At 35.8% G+C, this 20,955-nt stretch overlaps 1 protein-coding gene across 8 annotated transcripts in view; it reads right to left on the bottom strand.

Moving 5' to 3' along the window:
• Positions 1 to 305: 305 nt before the first annotated feature.
• CD47 (CD47 molecule) overlaps positions 306 to 20,955 on the bottom strand; it is a 45,948-nt gene continuing 25,298 nt past the window's right edge. For 2 of the 8 annotated variants that reach the window (XM_047723724.1, XM_047723740.1), the window contains exons 4-11: positions 14,063 to 14,170; positions 12,601 to 12,693; positions 11,469 to 11,561; positions 10,360 to 10,452; positions 4,481 to 4,512; positions 3,083 to 3,107; positions 2,436 to 2,468; positions 306 to 556 (exon numbers count right to left, since the gene is read on the bottom strand). In XM_047723724.1, the coding sequence (XP_047579680.1) occupies positions 552 to 556; positions 2,436 to 2,468; positions 3,083 to 3,107; positions 4,481 to 4,512; positions 10,360 to 10,452; positions 11,469 to 11,561; positions 12,601 to 12,693; positions 14,063 to 14,170 (482 nt within the window). In that variant the 3' untranslated portion in view covers positions 306 to 551. Of the gene's footprint in view, positions 557 to 2,435; positions 2,469 to 3,082; positions 3,108 to 4,480; positions 4,513 to 7,944; positions 7,992 to 10,359; positions 10,453 to 11,468; positions 11,562 to 12,600; positions 12,694 to 14,062; positions 14,171 to 20,955 lie in introns of all 8 variants that reach the window. The other 6 variants (XR_007126400.1, XR_007126398.1, XR_007126399.1 and 3 more) reach the window with 6 other exon arrangements.

Consider the following 20,955-nt stretch of genomic DNA (forward strand, 5'->3'; position numbering starts at 1 on the left):
CTATCTGTGCTTCAATTCGCTATTCCCTTGACCCAGAAGTGGTACAAATGGTATCCGGCTAACACCAGCCATAACTGCCAACCCGGCTGTGAATCTGGGATTGCTAAGGTTCTATGGAAGCCACTGTTCTTCATAAGCCTCTCTGGGAAACCACGAGGGTCACGCCAGGTAATTCTCACCTTGAACCAATTTAAACTGGTGACCTAAAGTCAAGAGGCCCGAGGATCTGAAAGGCATCATTCTTGGAAGTTGGCCACTCTACTCTTGCCCCTAATTGAGTAAAAATAACAACAAAAAACTGGATCTCAATTGGGCACACAACACAGATAATAATTCTTTTATTAACTACATTACAAATGCTTTGAATAAAAACGTAACTGTAACAATAATCATTTAAGGGTCAATGATTAATTTTTTTCCACAGATGAGAACCAGTTATTTTTCTTGTTTTCTTCTCCTGATCAGTGAATCAAGGCCATGGTGCTCAAACACAATTGTATTCCTTTCACGTCTTACTACTTTCCAAATCAGAGTCCATCACTTCATTTCAGTTACTCTGGAAAATTGAAAAATGAACATGTAATCACGACTCATGTCTATTTTCTATGCATTAACAAGTTGAATTATTTTTAAAAAACTGGAATTGTCACATATACGATATCTAAAAATAAAGGAAAAATATTTAATCTTAGATTTGCAAAGGTCACAAACGTAAACCTGGCAAATCATCAGCCTTTTTAGTTGTAGTAAGTAAAAGGCCAGTCAATGCCAAATGAAAATAAAAATCAACAAAGTCTGGTAATCTCAGTTTGCTGGGTTAGCTGAAAAGCCAAGAGATGTTGATTTTTCAAAGCAAAATATATTGATCACAGAGTAATGTTCTATCCCATTCATTTCAGACCTATATCATTTAAGTGAAATAAAATGTTGATTTGGGCCAGGAGGAAGAGAGTGTGGTACTGTGGTCAATAGAAGGTTAGTTTGAAACTCACTTACTGACCAGGCAGACACACTGTGAGCTTCAAGCCCACCAGAAACACAGATTTGTTTGTTTGTTTGTTTGTTTTTTTAAACCAACAAATTCTAAACAGCTAAATATTAGCAAAATTAAGGGAGTTTCAAAGGCCATCACAGATTTTGTGTGCTATGAACACAAAAGAACTACTCTATGCTACAGTGGTTCTAAAGAAAGGAAGAGATACTTGAGGCTCTTGTACTAGTTTTCTGAAAACAGAGAAGAGGAGTTTCATTTCCTCATACAGCTGCAGAAGGGTGACACCACAGCAGGAAGAGAGCAAGGAAATTAAAAAATAAACCACGGGAATGTAAACATGGATAAACCATGCCATAATTCCAGGGACCAGTTCTTTTTTAAAATATCACTTAGTTTATTCTTACCAACTCCAATTTTTTGTTTTTTTTCAGAGGGTGGTGATCGGCAAACAAAACATACATCTTTGTTAATAAAGGCTACGGCTGTGACACAAACTTACAAAAGTGGAATCACTCTGTGATTCCCTGTTGGACACCGCCTAAGCCTTGTTTTAAACTCTGTCCACCAACACACAATCCGCATGTTTTTAATCTTATGCAAAAACTAACTGCTCTCAGGGGAACGCAGCCCCTCATGTTAAAGGCTGCACTTTGCCCCAGAGGTGAAGAGGTAGGTCATGGATGTTACAGCAGTAAAATAGCAAACTATTTACATGATTGACAAATATCAAAGGTATGAAGACATTTTTGATAAGGTAAAAACATAAAGTTATTAAAATGTTAACAGAACTGAAGTATCACAGAATCTTAAGGGACAATCAAAATGAATACTTCTAGCACTCAATAGCTCAGACTTAATTATTATTTTTAAAAACTAACAAATATGCCCTCGAAATAGTCAACAAAAATTAGACTTTATTAGCCCAGAGTTCCAAAACAAGAAGCAAAAGCTCGAGTGACCCAACATTTCTCTCCTAAATCCTCTCCCGAAAGGACAGAACTGAGTCCTGCCTACAAAAGCAGAGATGCTAAGTCCCCATGACTTAAATGCAACAGGTCGCCGACCCAAGCACAAAAGAAACTCTGTCAAGATGATAAAGATTTGTGCCAGATTATCTATGCGTCTTCTAAAAAGCATTTAAAAGTTACAGGCACCAGATACTGCCGGTGAAAAATGTTTTTTGAAAAAGCAGTAATTCATCTTTGCTATGTCTGAACAGTATGACTGGAGGGTCGGATGAGTGACACCCGACAGCTTTTCCTGCACTTGTCTTACAACTTTGAAGAGATTTAAGTTTTACAAATCAAGACATGCAGACCTTTATGATTTGACAGTGTCCCTTTTACATGTAAGAAAGAGCATACTTTCAAGAAGCCACTTTATTTCTTTTCAGTGTTCTTATTTTAACCAATCTATAATTGTAGGTGCATTTTATACTTACCATCATTCATCATTCCTTTTGATTCTTTAAATGCTAAGAATTAGTAACAAGCCAAGCAGGCAGTTAGTAAGATTCCACAATTAGAAATCATTTCTAAATAAGTAAATATGCAGTAATATCATGCTAACTATTCCACAGCTATAAATTCAAATTAATTTTAAGTTTATCACTTTATTACAAAAGCCTTTCTGTGGATCATACCCACAGACTCCACAAAGGAAACAAAGTCAGTTGGGAACACAGATCTAGATTTAGGGAGAAAGAAAGTGAGATGCTTGGTCTCATTCCCTGGTAACAGCCTGAATCTGAAACTTATAAATCCGAAAGTGAAATTAATTGAGATTCTTCTCTGTTGTGTTATGCTTCATCTTGGCTAATACAAGACGAATGTCCCCTCGCCCAAATATTGCTTGCCCAGAGCAAGCAACTCTGGAGAGATAATGAACAGTGCATTTTTCTCAGAAGTACAATAGCGGTACTCTGAATAATCAAGAAAAGAGGGGTCAAGGCAAAAACAAAACAAAACAAAACAAACCTGGATTTCTCCCAAGGCATAGATGGAGCATTCTAACTGCTTTGGGAGGCTAATCAAATTATGATCGGGTAATAGATCAAGAAAAATATACAAGTTTGTAATAACCACATACCATTAAGGGGCTCCTCTACAGCTTTCTGGAAAATATTTAAAATATATTTACGTAAAAATGGAATTTATTTCATGTCCTTTTATACTAAAATTTATATATGCTAACATTTAAACTATATAGTAAAGAGTGAATCTTACAGTCTAAAAACAGAATAAGGCAATAAAAGTTAAAAAAACAAAGCTTGCCAAGTTTATCTAATAGTTTAATAATAACTGTATTAATCTTATGCAGAATTTCCCACCCATTCTGCTTCTTTTAGTTTAAGAAATTCTAACTTCCCAAAAAGTGCAAACATAAATAGCAATACAAAAATAAATGAAAGAGTTAAATAAGAGGTGAGACCAAAACAAAATCATTTTCAAATCATGCAAACTGAATTCAGTAACGAGGAAAGAAAATGTGTTAAGATTTAAGGGTCCAATGGTTGGATTATCTCCAACAGAGGCACTTTAAATACTGCTGGCTGTTGGTGACCAATGTAGCCACAGCACCCATCTTTTTAGCAGAAACACCTGTGGTTAAGATTCACCTCTAGGCCCCCTTGCCTCTCAGGCATGACTTTTGAGGCTCATCAGGCCTAAAGAGTATATGTAATCTCCACTTCCTGCCACAGACAGGAGTCTTGATTTTGGCCTTCCAGATAGAGCTATTACTCCTTTCTAGAAGGTGACCTCTCCAGACCTTCTTTCAAGAAAATAGTTCTTGGGCCTGTCCTATGACCAGTCTCTACAGGTTGTTGTTCTTGTTGTTTGTTTGTTTTCACATGCTCATTTATCTATTTCAGTTTATCTCTTAAATTTGCTCCTTTTCTTGGAATTTTCTTAGATAGCTTTAAAGGTATCCAAGACATAGTGAAAATTACAGTACAGTACAGAGGAAGAAAAAAATACTTACAAAATGAGGGAAGAAGGGAAATAAATTACAATTCAGAACAGATTTGTTCCAGAAATATCTACATTTATTTTATAGATTATTTTTAATGAAATCAATTTCACACAAATCTCTCTCCCTCATGTTAAAGCCTGAAATATCATGTTGTATATGCACATCAAATGGAGCCAATGGGTGAGCAGGATACTGCAGTCAGCTTCCTTCAGCAGAGATAATAACCATTATTCTTACACATGAACTTTCCAGTTCTGAGAAGTGAGAAGTCACTTGAATAGTCAGCACAGTCTCAAGAAATCACTGATTCTAGTCTATTGTAACTATCGTGACCAAACACGTTTTAAAAGAGTTGGATCTATTCATGCAAAGTCATGAAATGACTTCTATATTCTCTTATTCCGATGTTATACTACTAAACAGAGAGCAGAAGTCTTCAACATCTCTATGACCATTCCTCAGTCAAAACCATCAAGTGATCATTCCCAATTCACTTAAGAAAGTTTAACTTACCCTAGGAGGTTGTATAGTCTTCTGATTGGAAGCTGATGTAATTAAAAATCGAGAAAATAAACTGAATAAATTATACAAATGAAGGCAATATAATGTTTCATTTCAATGACCATATAATGATTAATTTCAAATGATTATATGCATTGATAGAATAAAATGATCAAATGATTCATCTACATCAAATAATGAACATCTATCTACCTTCTTTCATTTGTACATGTTGTCTTTCCCCCAAATCAGCCACTTGTTACGCTTCTTGTTGAAAAATGCTATCATCTGTTCGCCCCCACTGTGGACTCTACACCTTTCCCTACTCAGCCCAGCCAGAAAGTAGACAGAACGTGGCAATGACCAATCTCCACCGGCTACTTCATTGCCTGCCCTTAGCTCACTGTTCTTGTTCCTTGTAGACCAGTCTTTTCTTCTGCTTCCAGCTTTCCATTTTCAAAGCTCCAAATAGCTAACAAACTAAAGGAAATATTCAGATCCTTCTGATTTTAATGAATTATTCTAAGCAGCTAGTTTTAGCCACAATCAACTTCTTCTCTATGTATTCCTACTCAGCTTTCCAAGTTCCCCTTGGCACTGCTTCTGAACAGACTGGTTAATCGAGATGAAGGAGTACAGGGCATGAAGAAAGTGACAAACAGAAAAAAATATTACTCTAGATGAATAGGGGAAAAGAACTTCCTTACAAAAGCCAAGTGAGAAGGTCCCAGAGCAGCTCAAGCCAGTCTTAAATACAGAATGAGTCCTAGGTAATCAAAAGCATCAACCAGCAACATCCTGTGAGCCAGTTGGTAGGAGGGTGAGGGCTACGGGAAGTCAATTATACTGTCCTGGGGGTTGGAGGGAAGCCTGGATTTGATTGTGAGCAGACTCAGGCAAGCCCCAGGGATTGCTCCAGGGTTCTGTGCTCCCTACTTATGGCTCCTCCTCCTCCTCCATGCCCACCCCTACCAAGCTTCCAAAACTGATGGGCAATGGAAGTGAGACCCTACCCAAGGGCAGCCAGGGTACAAACTAGCCAGAAGCTGAGACACTCTCTCAGAGACCACAGAAACTGACTAGCCTGAAAACCTTCTCTCTCCCACTGGAGCCCGAAGAGAAGAAACAGAAAGAATACCAGAAAGTTGGAGATGGAAAGAAAGGTGACAAGGAGACAGCAAGCCAGGAGAGGAGCTCAAGGCTTAAAGACAAAGGTAACAGAAACTATCAGTGAGAAGACAAGAATAAAATACAAGATAAGGCCATAAAGAGGAGGATAAGCTTGTAGGGAAAGAATCAGAGGAACTTGATAATAAAACCGACAGATGGGCACTGACTAACTCCTGTTACTTAGAGGGCGACATGATGGCTCAGTTCTTAGAACTGCATTCGATCCTTCCAATTCCTAAACTGCTTACTGTTCTAGTCCCGGTGAAGCCTGCTTGTGTCCCAGCTCTCAGGAGATTCCCTTCTCTGTTAGTATCATGTGTTGCCTTAAAATAAAGCTCCCTTGCTAGATGCCCCTGGGGAGTGGTATGATCCTGGCAGCCAAACAAGAAAACCACTTTTTAAAGTAGTATGGAGTGGGATGCCTGACTGGCTCAGTCAGTAGAGCATGTGACTCCTGATCTCAGGGTTCTGAGTTCGAGCCCCACGATGGGTATAGAGATTACTTAAGAAATAAAATCTTTAAAAAAAAAAATAGTAGTAGGGAGTGAAATGGGTTGGGAATGTGGGTGAGTCACATTTAGCATCCTCCCGAAGAAGCCAGGAAGAATGACAGAACTTCGTTAAGGATCATCATTGTAGCTATGTGTATATACAACTTACTTCAACTAAACCATGCCCTCTATGCTCTATCAAGGAAAAGAAAACAGCTGCGAAAATTTCTGACTGGTCGTGTGAAGGGTCAGAGGTTAAGATTTTAGATCTACATTTTTGAGATCATAAATTTATTTATCAGAATTATTATTAAGAACTTCCAAGTAACTCCTTTTCTGTCCTAATAATATGTAAAGAATAGTTTTTGAGTCCCAATTCTCAGGTCTAAGGAATATCAGTTTGTCTAGACCATTCTGAAAAAGACCTCCCTAAAGAACAGTGATGAAGAGGGAAAAGAGTCAGCTGTGCTTCCTCTAATACTGTAAGATCCAAAAGTGCAGAAGTTCATTTCATTTGAGTTAATCTTCTTCCATAGACATATGATCATTGTGATAAAATTACTGTGGTTTACTTGCTACTATCATGGTTCTAAGGCACTGACAGCTACACATATGTATGTAGTTAAACATATACTAAATATATATAATACATATGTAAACTATCTATTTTATACATATTTATGAATACACATTATATAACATACTTTACATAATGTATATTTATATAATATATATTTACACAATATATTTATTAAATATAAATACATGTATTATATATAAGTTGTTTATTATATATAATATATCTTTATATTTATATTATTTATTTTTAAACCATATATTTATATTTTAAACCATATTTATTTTTAAACCAGATTCCATATAAGCTCCCTTGCAAAGTTTCTTCTTGATTTATTCTTCTCTTCCTGAAACACCTGACCACACAGTATAAATGTATTTCTAGGTTTTTGAATTTTCAGGAATATTTTTCCTACTGATATCAGACTCATCTTTCCTTAACAATGGGCTATAAACTATCACTGGATTATATATATGAATATATATATATGTATATATACATATATATATATTCCATGACATTCTAAAACAACTATGATGTTGTGGTACATGTGGCTTCTGTATACTACTAAGTTGATTTGTATCAAAACATATTTAGATGCACTTCTATTGAACTAAGTGGTAATGGCTTTAAAAAAATGAGCAAGCACTGACTTATAAATAATGAATACTGATGTCACATACAAACAACAAGCCTAGCGCTAGTGAGTTTAGTAAGTTCTACTTAATTTTCTGTATGATCTCACACTGTTATTGTTTCTAGCCTGAATTTCATTTTGCAAAACTTAGATGCTTCCAGAAACAAAATGAAATGCAACATGGTTTAAAAAGACCACAGGAAATGAAATTTAGAAATCTTACTTCTAGAGCAATCATTAAGGCTACAAATTTAAGCTTGGAAATCATAAAAACCAGAAAAGTTAAATTTCTCATAGGGTCATTAACTCACTCTTAAAGTTAGCTTGGATTTTAACAAAGACAACAACAACAACAAAAAAAACCCTGAGGATTTTACTGCATTTAAGTCAAGACACATTCATTAAGCTTTTCCAAATCAGAACATCAGCAATGAGTAAAATTTATTTTGGAAACATTTACAATTTTTACCTCCTGATAAAAATGCTAAAATTTGCAACCTTAATGTTACAGATACTCACACTTATACATTAAGATTATTTTAAGAAAAACACATCAATTTTCCCATTCTACCACATTATCTAAAGAGCAAGTTTTCTGTACCTTTTCTCTTCTTGCCCTTCAACTGACCGAAGGTGTGCCTCTGAATTCTGGCATCAGACAAGTTGATTTGGAAAGTTAACTTAGAATATTCTCAAAATGTCAATAAAATTGGACTAACTTAACTTACATGTGATATATTTATATGCTAAACTATGGTAAAGAAAAAGTAATCTTGGGAACTTTTCAAGATTTCACTTTCAGTTTGGTTTTTAAGGTGAGAACAGTATGTGTATAACTACAGTGGTTTCACAGACTTCTTTGGGATATAAACAATGGAGAAGGGAGAGAGCAGGGCCAAGGAGGTGGCACTTAGATGATGCCTATTTCCACCTGAGTCAGCATTCCACACCTGTTGGCAACTCTACTGAGCATCATTCTTTAGACATGGAAGGCTTGGGGGCAGCGTGGGAGTAAGGGAGTTCGATCCACATAATGAGGAATAAAAAGAACAATGAGCTATCAGTCAAAGACAGTTAATATGACATAACGCTCCAGGACACATACTGTTCTCAAGCACTCATTCTTAAGAAGCAACATAACCAGAGCGTCATCTTTAAGAACCACACAAACAGTGATCTGAATACTCAACAAAAAGAGAGTATGTATCAACATTCATAATGTGATGCTTCTGACAGCTCCAAATGAACACCATTCTGCTGAGAAGTCTTCACTGTGATTTATGGACTTAGGAGTTAAGAACTAAGAAAATTTCATTGAAGTAACTAACAACTCTGACTTATGAAACACATGAACCAAAGATAGGGAGATTTTAGTTAAGTATTTTAATTTTTTATCTAGTAAGCACTAACTAAATAGGGACAAAGAATATGTAACAAAATTACATATTATCAATCAGCAAAAGCTAAAGTTCAGAAACAAAGGTAAAATTTCTTTGAGAGTATTACGTAAGTCATATGGAAAATTATTTGACCAAAACAATTCAAGGTTTATATTAATTTTTGGAAACACAGTAAAGTCCACCTAAAGCAGAAACACTGATTTTTTTTACTCCATTATTTGGCAACTTTAGATTATTTTGACAAATGCTTAAGAGTTTGCTTTACTTGTTAAATACAAAAACAAGTTTTTAAAGGGATACTAATGTAAACCAACTATAGGAAACATTTTTAGCTTAAAGAAGAAAACATACTAGCACCTGCCTCTATATATATAAAATAAGAATTTATATAGAAATCTGTTATTTGAAAACTGACAGATTAAATATAAAGTTCAGAGACAATATGCTAATTCCCCACTTCTTAATAACTGATTTTAAAAGTAGTAAAAGCAACATGGATGGATCTAGGGGGTATAATGCTAAACGAAGTCAGTTAGTCTAAGAAAGACAAATACCATATGATTTCACTCATATGCAGAACTTAAGTAATAAAACAAACAAAGGAAAAAGAGACAAAAAATAATATTCTTAACTATAGAAAACAAACTGGTGGTTGCCAGAGGGGAGGTGGGTGGGGGGATGGGTAAAACAGGTGATGGGGATGGAAGTTAAAAAGGACACACATCATGATGAGCACAATGTATAGAACTGCTGGATCACTATATTGTACACCTGAAACTAACATAACACTGCATGTTAATTATACTGGATTTTAAAAACAATTAAATAAATAAATTTTTAAACAGGTAGTAAGCCCCTAAATTTTATAACTCCATATCTTTATTATATTAGTTTTTTTTTTTTAAGATTTTATTTATTTATTTGACAGATAGAAATCACAAGTAGGCAGAGAGGCAGGCAGAGAGAGAGGAGGAAGCAGGCTCCCCGCGGAGCAGAGAGCCCCATATGGGGCTCGATCCCAGAACCCTGGGATCATGACCTGAGCTGAAGGCAGAGGCTTTAACCCACTGAGCCACCCAGGCGCCTCATTTATTATATTAGTTTTAACTAAAAATGTTTTAAAGTCAAGTAAAGTCAGAAGACACTGTTCTTTAACAAAAGTGACAGATTTTGAATTTCAACCTGTCTCCTTAGGGGTGTCAAGGTCTGTAAAGAGTGTGCAAGAATGGCAAGTAACAAACGGGTGTCTGTGAAAGAGCTAGCTTTCACAAAAACAATGGGTCAACTAAAATTTCTTTCCTACTGAATCCTCAACATTCTCTCTTTTTAGTTGGTATAAAAAAAGCCTATACATTCTAAACAAAAGCCATTTTCTTTTAAACTAGTTTATAATCTAAACTTTTCATTAATTCTTATTACTTCTATCCTCTTTCCTCACCCGCACATCATTCCAATTTTATTATTTAAAAAGTACAGCTGCATTCATGGTATTTTGTCATTTTTGGAAACACTGATGAATTTCCTTAGTCATAAATTATAAGATCCAATCAAAAGAATTTTCCAAATTATATATTTGAAATTCTTGGCATAGGTGAACAAAAATAAGATTGACTTACCAACAAGTTTCATATAAACTAATCCAAGTAATTCTGCTAGAGCTATAATACCCAAACCTGCAATCAGAAGAGGGCCATGCACTGGGGTGCACTCTGTAAAAATAAGTGAAATTTCATGTTAGAAACCTACATGAAATAAGTGAACTTTTATTTTTTCTAATGTTTTTAAAAGATTTTATTTATTTGACAGAGATCACAAGTAGGCAGAGAGGCAGGCAGAGAGAGAGAGAGAGAGAGGGGGAAGCAGGCTCCCTGCTGAGCAGAGATTTCAATGTGGGGCTCAATCTCAGGACGCTGGGATCATGACCCAAGCCAAAGGCAGAGGCTTAACCCACTGAGCCATCCAGGCACCCCAATAAGTGGACTTTTAAAGAGACCCAGCAATAACAGTAATATATCAAGTTTTAAGGAGAATAATTCTTTTTCTAATTATTAAGAAACAAAAATTATCTCTATAAATTCATTATTAATTCAGTCAGTGAAATGACTCCAAATTATTGAAAAAAATTTTCATTTGCCTAACATGTACCTTATCGTACCAAGACTAATGGAAAATAGTGTGTAAAACTTAGATGTTCTAACCAACTGGAGCTTGGTCATTTAAAAAAAATTCTCCCACAAATATAGGCATAGCAGTTTGGCTGCTAGGATAATCAGCCCACAAGCCATATACAGCCAGTATTCTCACGGCAATATGGAAAACACTATATTCTCAGCGGGGGAAAAATGAGAGTTAAAAAAAGAAAAGCTTACAACACCAAATGCTGGCAAGTATGTGGAGCAACAGGAACTCTCATTCACTGCTGGTGGGAATGCGAAATGGCACAGCCACTTTGGAAGACAGTTTGGGAATTTGTTACAAAACTATACTCTTAACAATCCAGCAATCACACTCCTTGGTATTTACTTAAATGAAGTTGAAAAGTTATGTCCACACTGAAACATGCCCACATGTTTATAAATAGCTTTATTCTTAATAATCAAAAAGAGAAAAGCAGCCAGGATGTCCTTCAGCAGGTGAATGGATAAAGAAGAAGAGGAAGAAGAGCGCTGTCCAAGAGAAATTCCTAGTAAGACAAACTGGGACTAGAGAAGAACGTAACCCTTACCTGAGACACAGAGGCTTAGTCCAACCACAGAAAGCACATAGCCCAGTACCTGGAGTATTAGTATGGCAATGGTGAAGGGAGACATACAAACACCTGGAGGAGAAAAGAATGGGTTGAGAGCATGTAAGAAGCAATCACACTTCTTTGCATTCTGGACAGTCAGAAATAACATCCAGTGACCAAAGACTGACTCTGGATTTCCTTGTCAGATGGTAGCTTCTTTCCCAACGATCTAAACTTCACCTTTTCACACAAGTAGTTAGTTACAGATTCATATGTTCAGCAGTCTTTTATTTTCACACTGAGCTCAGCTGGATTGGTACTTTTTACCCAAAATCTTAGAACAGTGCTGCTTTTACCACGTTTGGGCATTTTACAGTATGAATGGCTATTATGGATGACTTTGCCACATGCACATAAATTGCTCTGCTGGAGAGAACCGTTCTGCAAACAGGCCATTGTAGACATCACAACCTCTGTCTTTGTGCTAGATCTTCAATTTTGTAACAAATTAATAAATTTTAATCAAGCCAGGGATAAACTCTAAGACCAAGAGTTAAATGTACAAATAGAAAAAAACGGACTGTAATAATGACAAAAATATGTTAGTGATTGACTCCAAAAAAGCAATGAAGATTCTCATCAACTATAGGTTGGATATCTGTATCATCTTTTAAAACTACAATGTTAAGATTTGCCAATAACTAAAAAAGAAATGTATTTCTACTATTTTCAATTAATAGCCTTATTTTATAGAACTAATTTTTTTTTAACAGAGAGGCTTAGCAAAAAAGAAAAAATATGTTGAATATCTACTTATAATTTGAAAAAGCTGAAATAAAAATATGAAGATAATCATTAAGAAATTATATAACATAATTTGATAAATCCACTGCCTAGCATCAAAGATACATGAAAATTACTTTTTACAAAATAACAGAATGCTCTGAAAACCTAAGCTAACCTTAAATTTAATCCATACAGGGAAAATGTCACTAAGAATAGCTTGGAAAATGTTTTAATAAGCCAATTTTTAATTGAGTTGTAAAAAAAAAAAATTACAAGAACTATTTCAACCGAAGTATTTTAAAATGAAAAAGGCAGACAAAATCATGCTATAACAAATACTCACCTATTATAAACACACAGTACTGAAGTAATATTAATATCACTGTAGGAATTACAATTAAACCAAGTCCACAAGAATTCTTTGTTGAATATTCACCTGTTAATAAAAATAATATTTAAAATATTATCCTACATACTTCCTACTCTGCAGGAAGTTAAATTACTTAAACTTACTAAATGTATTAGTCCCAATACTTCTCTTACAAACTAAAAAGTTTTAAAAATATATTTCTCCCAAAACTTCACACAAAATCACTATTTTCAGATTAAGACCAAACTTAAAACATGTGAACACCAACATCTAAGTCTCAACATGTCAAAATCTTGAATTGGCTCTGCCTCTTCAACTACCTTACAGAATTCCAGGGAGAAACTCTCGAGTCACCTCTTGCCACTCCCTTCACTTTCTGGGCTCAATCTGTCCCAAAGTCAAAACAGTTGTTCTCTCAAGTGATCTTCTGAATTCATCTCCTTCCTCCCTGTGTTTTAACTGCAGAGGCAAACAGAGCTGCCAAACTTATGTGCCTAAACCTTATATCTATACTTTATTTAGCTCAAAAATGACAATGGCGGGGCGCCTGGGTGGCTCAGTGGGTTAAAGTCTCTTGCCTTTGGCTCAGGTTATGATCTCAGGGTCCTGGGATCGAGCCCCACGTCGGGCTCTCTGCTCTGCGGGGAGCCTGCTTCCTCCTCTCTCTCTGCCTGCCTCTCTGCCTACTTGTGATCTCTCTGTCAAATAAGTAAATAAAATATTTTTTTAAAAAATGACAATGGCTATCTTCAGTCTACATTGTGGGTCCCACTCTATCTTTGCCACCTCTCCATGTGCAACATACCCTTTCTTTCCACTCCCATTCCCATCCTCTGAACACAAGTGGTTTTGGACAGACTTCCCACATTCATTCCCACTTCCATGTCTTGGCAAATGAAGTCCTGCCTCTACAGTGGGTTGAATGATGGCCCTAAAGATATGTCTACCTCCAAATCCCCAGAATCTGTGAATATTAACTCATGTGGCAAAAGAGTAATATTACATTACAGAGCAAAGGATGATTAAGTTATGGATCCCGAAAGGAGTTGTTTACCCTGGTTTATCCAGGTTGGCCCTAATGCAATGGCAAGTGTCTTTGTAAGACAGAGGCGGAGGGAGATTTGACAAAGACACCATGGAGGCAGAAACTGGAATTATGGCACCACAAGCCAAGGAGTTGCAGACTGCCAGCAAACACCAGAAGCTAGAAGAGACAAAAAATGGATTCTCCCCTAGAGCCTCAGGAGGGATTATGGCACTGATGACATCTTTATTTCAGATTTATGGACTCCAGAACTGTGAGAAAATTTCTACTGTTTTAGGACACTCACTTTGTGGTTATGTGTTACAGCAGCCCTAGGAAACGAACACCTCCCCGCCCCCAACCTGGCCATCTCCATTAATCCCGTCTCCCTCAGATAACCGCGTTTCTTACCTGGGACAAAAAGAATGGCTCCGACAATGACAACTATAGTGAGCACTAGTCCACCAACAAATAAAAGAATGGTTTTCTCCTTCACAAGACTGGATTTATATTTAATTGCTTAAAAAGAAAACAAAGAATTACATGAACCAAATCACAAAAAGTAAAGCCACTTCTGTAACTTATAAAGTGCAGCAACAAGATGATAACTTACTATAACTGAATAATCTTTCAGGAACAACTCCTTCATATCATGTCAAGCCACCTCAAATCCTTTTCATAATAAGTCAATGTCTAAATATCGTCATGGTAGTATACATATGGAAACTGATTTTAAAGGTGACACTTTATTCTCCTATACTTTAAGGAATGAAGTTATATATATCAGGCTTTCTCAATTAAGGTATTATTAACATTTTGGGCCAGATAACTCCTTGGGCATGAGGGGGAGGGGGGCCGTTCTGTGTATTATACAATGTTTAGTAACATCGCTGGCTTCTACTCACTATATGCCATCAACAGCGCCCCAGTGCTGTCAATCAAAAAAATCTCCAGACATTATTAAATGTTCCCTGAGGAGGAAAACTGTCTCAGGTTTACAACTGATATACATAACACTGATGAGAAATAACTGGCTATTTAATAATACTGAGAAAAAGGGAACTTTATTTCACCTTTATAAAATTAGGAAAGCATTTGGAATTCTAGATAATTTTGTTTTGAAAAAGCAGAATAAACACTGGACAAATCATACCCTCTTGATATCCTGATGGCAAAAGATGCTTAATTGTTCAATTAAAATAATTTCTTGAAAATAAACCACAAATAATAGCACTAGTCATACATGTTACTATTTCTGATGCTAGCTCTACTGTCAAGTATCTGGTACCTTCCCTGAAACAATATAATAGATAAGCTTAAAAATATTACATTATAGTTGCCCCTTAAAATCTGAGTATAACTTTTGACTCCCTCAAAACTTCACAACTAACAGCCACTGTTGACCAGAAGCTTTACCAATAACATAAAGTAACACATATTTTGTATATGTATTAGATACTGTATTCTTATAATAAAGTAAGCTAGAGAAAGGAAAATACTCTAAATACTGTATTCTTATAATAAAGTAAGCTAGAGAAAGGATAATGTTATTAAGAAAATCATAAAGAAGGGAAAATACATCTATAGTATTGAACCATAAAAAATCCACATATAAGTGGACCCACAGAGTTCAAAATCATGTTCAAGAGTTAACTGTATTCCTTTTCCTATATATTCACCTTTTAGGTTTTGTTTTAGTTAATATTAAAATTAATCTTTCACCAAGAAAGCTGATAAAAGCAACCTAAAAGCAGACTGAGTAGCAGAGTGTATGACTGAAATTCTGCTGTTTCATATACACAATATTTTCTGCACCAGGAGTCAATGAGTGTCCTGAGGGGAAGAATTTTTAACTGTTGTATTTAGCATTTAACTTGTTTCCATTAAAATGACAAATAGGTCAAAAATACTAAAAAGAATAAATAAAGCCCTAAATGACCCTAACAAAATCTACATATAAGGTATTAAAACCTCAGGTTCCACTGTAATCTATGGTTAAAGATGTTAAGGTAAGATGCAGATTTTTTACATCTCCACCTATTTTAGGTGGCAATCATCCTTTAGATTCTAACCTCAACTTTAGTCTCTTTAGGGGGAGATGGAGGACTAAGCAATAATCCTCCCTGAAGTGGAGTAACTGAATCCACATTCATCAGAAAAGAGTGAGAATCAATTTGGCAAGTTCCCCAAGCTTTCATTTGATCCATCCGGCCTTGAAACTTATATGACTATGACTCAGTCATGTTCCTGACTTATTATATGGCACAGATTGTCACATCTTTCCTATTTTCTAAGCTCAAACACTGTCTAGGATGAAATTCCAAGTATAGGTCACAAAAGGCACAAATACGGTTAAAAAAAAAACCAAAAAACTTTCTCTAGACATAGGTCAGGCTTTCCATTTACACCTACGCATACTATTACCTAAATAGAATTTGAAAGTTCTGCAAAGGGGTTGTAAAATGGAAGCTGTGCTTCAAATGTACTTCACAATCAATAAAACATTTATGAGACTCTTCCAGGTTTAATTCAACACACAGAAAAACCACTAAAATCAAGCAGCAAAAATTCCACCTTGGAGTATAGTAGACATTCACGCAAAAAGGCAGACATATCGTTCTTAAAAATCAGAGTGTGAACTTCATATAAAATTCTGCCTTTTCAGACTTAGAAGAGCTGTAGGAGAAAAACAATGCCACAAAATAAACAACAATAGCCACAAAAATAAACCACCAGCAAATGCTACTATTGGCAGTGTTTTACCAAACGCTGGCATATAAATACACTCCATGTTGGAGGTAGCTGTTCTTGTTCATTGGTTCAACTACTATTTCTTCTCAAGGCTACCTTCCTCTTCCTTAAATTAAGCAGCCATTTCTATCAGATATATCAGTGGGGTCTAACTTATGCAACCATAGGCAATCAAAGAGTATCTTCACGTTTTCTTTAGTGAACCTTTAAAAAGAGTTTCTTCAAACTCATTTTCTTGCTTATGTAGGTCCCCCAGTAAGTGTGGATAAGATACCATGTTGCTAAGTCAGCCGTCAATTTTTCAGTATAGCTAAAGGGTCAGAAATCTGATACAGATGCCAGAGATGTGCCTTTTGTGACCTATACTTGGAATTTCATCCTAGACAGTGTTTAATAATCTGAAGAATCTGTTATTGGTGATTTTTTCCTAGTCCATTATTAAGTAGACCTACCCTTATTTATCAAATCTATCAAAACTTTAAATGTAACAAAGAAAATAAATTCAAGTAATTTCTTAAACACTTAGCATTAAGATAAAGATAATATAACATGCCCTTCACTGCTGGCTCTTATCAAACCCTCTCGCTGTTTGGCAAGACAATCTATGTAATTTTAAAAAAAAGTATGCTTTAGGGTGCCTGGATGCTTCAGTCGATTAAGCATCAACTCTTGATTTTGGCTCAGGTACTGAACTCAGGTTCGTGAGATTAAGCCTGGCGTTGGGCTCCATGCTCAGTGTGGAGTCTGCTAAAGATTCTCTCCCTCTCATTCTGCCCCCACCCCCTGCTTGCACTCACTCTAAAAAGAATTTTTAAATAAATAAATAGATAGATAGTTAGTAAAAATAAATAAATAAATAAATAAATAAAATCAGCAACGCTTTAAAAGATTTCTCTTCAGCCAAAAGTACTTAAATCAATATGCAAATAAAATATGAGCAATAACACTATTTACACTTTTTTAAGACTTTATTTTTTTTAGTGTAGTTTTAGGTTTCTGACAAAACTGAGAGGAAGGTACAGGGAATCTGCTACATCCCCTACCCCCACACATACATAGCTTTCCCTATTATTACCATCACTCACCAGAACGGTACATTTTCTACCAAGCATGAGCCTACACTGACACATCATAATCATCCAACATCCCTGGTTTCCCTTAGGGTTCAGCCTTGGTGTTGTATGCTCTTGGGTTTGGATAAGTGTATAAGGACACCCATGTAGCCTTTTCAGACTGACTTCTTTTAATATGTATTTAAGTCTCCTCCATGCCTTTTCATGCCTTGACAGCTCATTTCTTTTTACTGCTAACAGTCCCCTGCATGGGTGTACCGCAGTTTATTTATCCATTCACCTACTGCCCAACAGAAGAGCTGCTATAAATATCTGTGTGCAGGTTTCTGTATGGACATAAGTTTTCAACTCCATGTGGATAAACACCAAGGAGCACAATGCCAGGTCATACAGAAAGAATATGTTTAGTTTTGTAATAAGCTGCCAAACTGTCTTCCAAAGTGGCCGCACCACTCTGCATTCGCATCAGTGGTGAGTGAGACTTCCTGCTGCTCCACGTCCTCGTCAGCATTTGGTGTTGGCAGCATGTATATTTTTAACACAAACTTATAACCCTAATGCTGCCAGAAAGGAATAGCAAATATGTAAGGAAACAATCATAGTTTTTACAACAAATTAGGAATTCTAAAATTTTCCCCTTTTACACCTTCTATAAAATAATTAAGTATAGCAAGCTACTTCTCAGAAATGAGCTAGGTTGATTAATTCATTCGTTTTAGAAATACTTACTACGCACCTACAATGTAGTAGACCACTTTATTAGCCCAAATCATACCAACTAAATCAAGGCACAAGCAGAGGATTATGTAACAATAATTCATTATGCACCTACTATGTGATAATCACTATTCTAAATCCTGGCATTGAACAAAATAACCAAATCCAAATACTCCTGCCTCAAGGCCCTTACATTCGTGTGTGTGTGTGTGTGTGTGTTTTGGCAAGGAGCAGGAGTGAGGATGGAATGACACTCCCTGATGTTCTTTCCCAATTCAATAAATAAAAAGTATGTGTCTAACCTAGCCTAAAAAAGCCCCTTTATGTATTTAATCTTCAAATTCATGTGAATAAAAAAATGACAGTCTGTCTACTACCTGAAGTAACAGCTAATGTTATAAATAGATACTCCATTAAGTTTTCTTGTCTCCTTGTAACTGATATAAAAGACATATAAAATAAAATGTAGGTTTGTGGGTGACAAAATCTAGTGAAATTACCAGATCAACCTGGAAATCAAATAAAATCTACCACCTTAATTTTCATGCCCTTTCATCCCTAAAGATGAGATTCAATATGCCCATATAGGTCTACACAGACCTCAGTCTATTTATACCAGATTAAGAATAAATCATAAAGGGAGATGTGTTTGATTTCATTATTATAGTGCTATTTTCTGACAACTCTAGGAGAGTAATTGTAGGATCTCTTTGGTATCTGTTAAGTTGCAAATCAATGTTGTTTTTCAATCAGTAAATCTCATCTGATCACTTTCAAAGTGAAATTACAATTTCAAAGTTTTAAATTTAGATTTAATTTCAAATTAAATTTAATTAAGATTTAATTTATATTACTGTTTTATAAAATTTAACATGCTCATTAAAAAAAACAAAACAAAACAATGAAGGCTTTGCGAATCTGGTGCTGGAGAAAAAGGAACATTAATGCTGATTACTTGCCAAAAGACAAGTAAAAGAATCTTACAATAAACTCCATACACTACCCAACTGGCTTTGATGAAACAATTGTGTAAACATGAATCATGACACATGCCTGGTCAAAGGACCCAGAAATAAAAAAAAAGCCCAGGCACCATGCAGTAAGTACTTTGAATACAGAAGGTTAAAGGAGAAGATGTCCAACACGCTAACTTCCTTTTCTTGGTTCCAAATATACACTTGGTCTTGTGGATGGTGCCATCAGTTCAGAATGTATGCAGGAAGTTGGTACGTTTGCATTTGGAAAAGCCCAAAGGAATAACAACTGCATTCCTACAAGAGTACATTGCCAAGCTCTAGTTTTGTTCAGTTCCTCCTACAATAACACCAGGGCGTAACAACATTTAATAACATAAGTGTGATAATTATGTGGTGAGGACCAAGGGAAAGCACTGGAAGTTCAAGATTACTGAACAGAATTCAGAGTAAACTTAATAACAAAGTCCTATTAATAGAATCCATCAACCAGGCCACAGAATGACTCTTTGTAATATTATTTATTGTGACGATATTTTACCTTCCTGGCTAGAACTTTCCTGGTGCAAGTCAGTATACATCCTCACTTCTTCAGAATGATTTTTCTAATCTACAAAGACACTCCCTGTCCCTTTACATTCTCTTTATGTGTGCTCATGATCTAATTACTTTCAGTACTTAAAAGCTAGTCCTAAAAATTGGATTCAAGGACCTAGTAGGATCTCAAGGCTGTTGTGAGGAATTTTTCCCTTGAATTTCCCAACAATGATTTCTACATGAACATACAAACCAAATGCCTCTGAGCAGTAACCAAAATCTTTGTGGAATAACCTTGAGAAAGGATTACAAAAGTTAGAAAAGGACAGGAAGGATGCCTAGAATGCATGAATTTGAAATAAATTACAGCAGTCCTCGCTTGGTCCACTTCCAGTATTTCTGAATTTCAGTTACCATGGTTTAGCTAAATAACACAGATGCCCCCAAATCACAGTACAAATTTCAGCTACCACGATGCCACAATGAATTACATGAGTACTTGCATGAGACACAAACTTCACTGCTCTCTCTTCAGTCCACAAATCACCCTGTTAATATCAGATGTGCAACATGATCAGTGACCAATCATGTCACTTCTTTCAAAGACTGCTGGTGACTACTACTCACTGAGCATCTCTTACTCAGTTCATGTGCAGACAGCAGAGCACATGTGGTGTGACCTTCAGGTCTCCCAGTAATAAATCAATGTGACATTTATGATGGATTATCAAAGGAGGAAACGGGGTCAGCAAAGATTAAAGAATGACGAAATATAAAGTAATAATTTTGGAAGTGAGATTCAAATAAAATGTAAATGACATCACAAAATAGCTGACTGTGGGAATGTCAACACACTGCCATTCAAGAGATTCTAGATATACAGTCAGAGAAACTCAGTAAAAGTGAACTTATTGGCATAAATGAGGACAGTGAGTAGGTTGTGACAAAAGGAATGCAGATGTCCCAGAAGTGGTGACTCTGGCAAAAAACTTCCCTTAAAGAAATTCTTGGAGATATTGTATAACACTATAAATGCAAAGGATAAAATGTTGGAAGCTGATCCAAACCTAAAAAGGAGTATGACAATTCACTGAGGCATAAAAAAAGATGCTTGCTCTGTATTCCAAGTTATGTAACAAGAAGGAGGCAAGCACCATTCAAACTACTCTTGATGGAACACTTTAATTCTCAGTGTTTCTAATGTTTTAATTTACCATGTACTAAATAGTTTTACTTTTTTCCCCCCATTTCC

Source organism: Lutra lutra, chromosome 1 (assembly GCF_902655055.1).
Source record: "Lutra lutra chromosome 1, mLutLut1.2, whole genome shotgun sequence".
NCBI lineage: Eukaryota > Metazoa > Chordata > Mammalia > Carnivora > Mustelidae > Lutra > Lutra lutra.